The sequence below is a fragment of the Hordeum vulgare genome, chromosome 5H, assembly GCF_904849725.1.
Source record: "Hordeum vulgare subsp. vulgare chromosome 5H, MorexV3_pseudomolecules_assembly, whole genome shotgun sequence".
Classification (NCBI taxonomy): Eukaryota; Viridiplantae; Streptophyta; class Magnoliopsida; order Poales; family Poaceae; genus Hordeum; species Hordeum vulgare.
Window position 1 is genome coordinate 507,560,623 of NC_058522.1, and position 3,740 is coordinate 507,564,362.

The 3,740-nt window shown below is 54.8% G+C and overlaps 1 protein-coding gene across 1 annotated transcript; it reads right to left on the reverse strand.

The window, feature by feature from the left end:
• Nucleotides 1-336: 336 nt before the first annotated feature.
• Nucleotides 337-3,151, reverse strand: LOC123397717 (ankyrin repeat-containing protein ITN1-like). The gene is made up of 3 exons (XM_045092256.1): nucleotides 2,878-3,151; nucleotides 1,817-2,302; nucleotides 337-1,714 (listed from the first exon to the last, which is right to left on the reverse strand). The coding sequence occupies exons 1-3, from the start codon at nucleotides 3,071-3,073 to the stop codon at nucleotides 465-467; spliced, it is 1,932 nt and encodes a 643-aa protein (XP_044948191.1). The 5' UTR covers nucleotides 3,074-3,151; the 3' UTR covers nucleotides 337-464.
• Between the last annotated feature and the right edge of the window lie 589 nt (nucleotides 3,152-3,740).

The following is a 3,740-nucleotide window of genomic DNA, read 5'->3' on the forward strand; positions in this document are numbered from 1 at the left end:
GTGAACATCTTATGTGGTGTTTTTTTAGAGGGACTAGACTAAAAAATCCCTTTTAGTCCCTAAGTAAAGAAACAGAAGGGACTTTTTCTTAAGAGACTAGAAAAAGACTTTCTTGAAAAAATCTTTTTTCTTTAGTTTCTGAGATTAAAAAAAATTTAGTTCCTTGAAAAGAAACAACATCTTAAGAACATGCGGAGGCCATTCGACAACTGTTACCTGTCAAGAGAAAGCGCGCATATATTGTGCATCAATCGACAGAGAGGCAGGGGTAATTCTCTCCTTTCTAGAGGCGAACTATAGATTAAAAATCAGTTACAATAGGCTCAATAAACTCTATGAGAGAGTAGGGTGTGCCAGGTATTAATAAGATGATGTCTATTTACAACTAATTAATCCCTATATCTACATGCTAGCAGTAAAATTGACTATAGATGAAATGATAACGACAAATGGCTGGAAGCTGGCTAGGAGCCGCCACGCAATGTCGACACAACGATAAATCCGGCAAACAGCATGACATAATGTGCGAGCCTGAACAGAAGCAGGTTGGTCACGAAGGCGCTGGCCACCGGATACTGTTGGTTGATACGCCTCCGGACGACCCCTTGGCGCCCTCTGAAGCCACATTGCCACAGGAACTTGCACATTATGCGGTGCGACACCGGAGGGCTGACGAACGCGGAGAGCACGACGAACAGCACGACGAGGACGAGGTTCACGACGAAGACGCTGATGTCGTAGACCCCGTCGGTGCTCGTCACGGCCGCTATGGCCGCGTAGAAGGCCAGGATCATGCTGATCAGCGACACCCATATGCAATGCAGCGCCGCCGCGAAGCTCTTCCACGACCGGGCGGAGCGCGAGGCCTTGCCGTAGACGAGCAGGACCACGGCGAGTATGGAGGTCACCAGGGCGACGCTGTCGAGGATGAGGAAGCACTTGAAGATCCTCTTCCGCAGGAGGACCGCCATGCCTTGCTCGTACGACCCGGGCAGGTTGTTGGCGGCGGTGAAGGCGACGCCGGCGACGAGCACGGCGACCACCGCCAGGCTGTTGGACGTCTCCTCGATCCATTTCGTGATGTTGCGGTTGTCCCACTGCTGCACCCGGTCCCGCCTCTGAGGGCGGAACTGCGCTCCGAACGCGGTCAGCGTCACCACCAGGCTTACCATGGAGTAGAAGCTGGTTGACTTCGCGGCGAGGTCTAGCGGCGTGTGCCCGTCGTTGTTCATCACGTCGGCTCGCACCACGCCCGTCCACAGCAGGGCCTCCGCGATGGCCGGCTCGCGCGCGGCCACCGCCAGGTGGAGAGGCGTGTTGCCGTCCCCGTCCTGCGTGTTCAGGAGGCCGCCGCCGCCGCCCAACATCGGCTTCTTGATGGCGAGCCGCACCACCTCGGAGTGGCCTCCCCTGGCCGCGGCGTGCACGAAGGTTTCGCCGCGGTCGTCCTGGAGCTCGGTCGCGTCCGGGCAGGCCTTCATGAGCGCCCTGGCGACGTGGGCGTGGCCCATCCCCGCCGCGACGTGGAGGGCAGAGAGGCCGCCGGAGTCCCGCATGCGCACCGCGCACGGCGGCGTCGCGCTCAGGATGGCAGCTACGACGGAGTGGTCGCCGTCGGACGAGGCGAAGTGGAGCGGAGTGCTGCCCGTGTCGTCCGCTTGGCTGGCGAGGGATGGGCCGCATGGCTTCCACTCCAGCAGCAGCCTAACCATTTCTAACAAAGTTCAGACATATATATCAGCCGAATTTCGACAAATGCATGCATTTTTCAGAGTCCACGGATCAACAAACTTTAGATACTCGCTGGCTAGCTGACCTGAGCCCTGGAAGACGGCGGCGTGCAGCGCGTTCTGCGAGCTCGGGCCGGCGGCCGACGCGTCCCTGCAGTTGGCCGTTATCGCTCTGACGGCACGCACGGACCTGCTCATCACGGCCAGGTACAGCGGCGACACGCCGGCGTCATTGACCTCAGAGGACAGCCCGGGCGCCGCGGAGACCATGGCCTCCACCGCCGCGCCATGGCCGAGCCTCGTTGCCAGATGAAGCGCCGTGTCCCCGGCCGCATTCTTGCACCACAGCGTGCTCTCGTCTCCGTAGCCCAGCGCGAGCTGGACGAGGACGGACACGGCCTTGCAATGCCCCGCCCTCGCCGCGCAGTGCAGAGGCGTGTCCATGGCCGAGTTCTGCGCAGAGAGCAAGCTCTTGCCGCCGAAGCTGACGAGATCACGGATCAGCTCGTCGTGCCCGTGCTCCGCGGCTAAATGCAGAACGTTGTTCCTCTTTGCGCTCACCTGGTGTATGCCTGAAAAAGTTGAACAAAATATGGTTCTCTTAATTTCCTCCCTAAGAAAAACACATGTGTGTTCCCGTTTTGAATGGAATTTCACATGGAATTCTGAAATCTCACTTAAATCACTAGGCACCAAGATATTTGCACATCGGCCAAAATGTATGGTTGGCACTTTTTTGTGTGTGCAAATTATCGGTGACACACGAATTCAGACAAACTTTGACAGAAATCGAACGTTTGTCAAACCTTCTCAAACTCTGGAAGGAATTCGAAAAAAGAAAGAATCAAACAGAAATTGTAGCAATGTGTTCAAACCAAAAGGAAAAGCCGAGCTTCCGTAAAATGTACGGTTGACGGTGGTGTTGAAATGTGAACCTAATGAGTGTGTGCTTGAATTTTGCCCGCATTTGACCACCCCGCACCAAACCTGCTGACCCGGTGGCTGTGACTCAAAATTGGTTTGACTTTGATCCGATGGCCGTGACTCAAAATTGGTTTGACTTTGATCGGTGGGAACAGGAAAAAGATGCTCTCAAACATGTGAACGCACGCACATTACCAGCAGCTAGCAGTTTGCTGAACATTACCAGCAACCAGATGACCCGCGGCAGCGCCGCCGTAGTGCCGCTGGCGAAGCAGCGCCATGGCCTCCTCCTTCTTCCCCCCGCACACGGCGAGGTAGAGCTCGGAGCTCATCGCGCCACCGTCGCCCGGCCGCGTCGCGGCTCCAGCCGCCGCGCCATGAGTCGGGGCGAGCTGAATGGCGTGGTGCCGGAGGTCCATGAGCTATTCCGATCGAATCACAGGCGTCGCCTGAACTAGTGAAGGACTGAAGGTATGGCGAATATATAGCGGATGGCTGTCAAGGTCGAGCGACGGGCTCGTGGTTCAGAGAGCACCACGGATGCATATGTAGCAAAGTCGTCGGCGCGTCGCCCAAGCCACCTGCCTTCGTTTTCTCCACGGCCCTGCTGCCTGTACGCACGCACGTTCCTGCGGGAAGCCAAGCGCGAGTTTGTGACGGCGGCTCTCGTGTGCACACGACCTGCTGGCAGGTCCTTCCTGCGCGTCAAGAGAATTCCATACTCAACGCTGCCTTAAATTTTGATTTTTCTGTTTGACACTGAAACTTTTTTATCCTTATCTAACATTACTCTTAGTCTGAATTTTGTTAATATATGCATACACTCGTTGACCGGCAAAAAGAAAGTTCTGAATTTTGTTTCTGTTGTAACACTTTCATCCATTGCAGGTCTGTCAAATGACACGTAGGAATTCTTTTAAGCGCGGGTGTGGCTAGCTCTTTGTTGTAACACTTCCATTCATTGTAGGTTTGTCAAATGACACGCATGAATTCTTTTAAACACGGGTGTGGCAGATGACACAAATATAGCATTGACTCGAACATAACCAAGTCTCAGTTGACTAAGGCTTAGCAAAATTAGTTAAG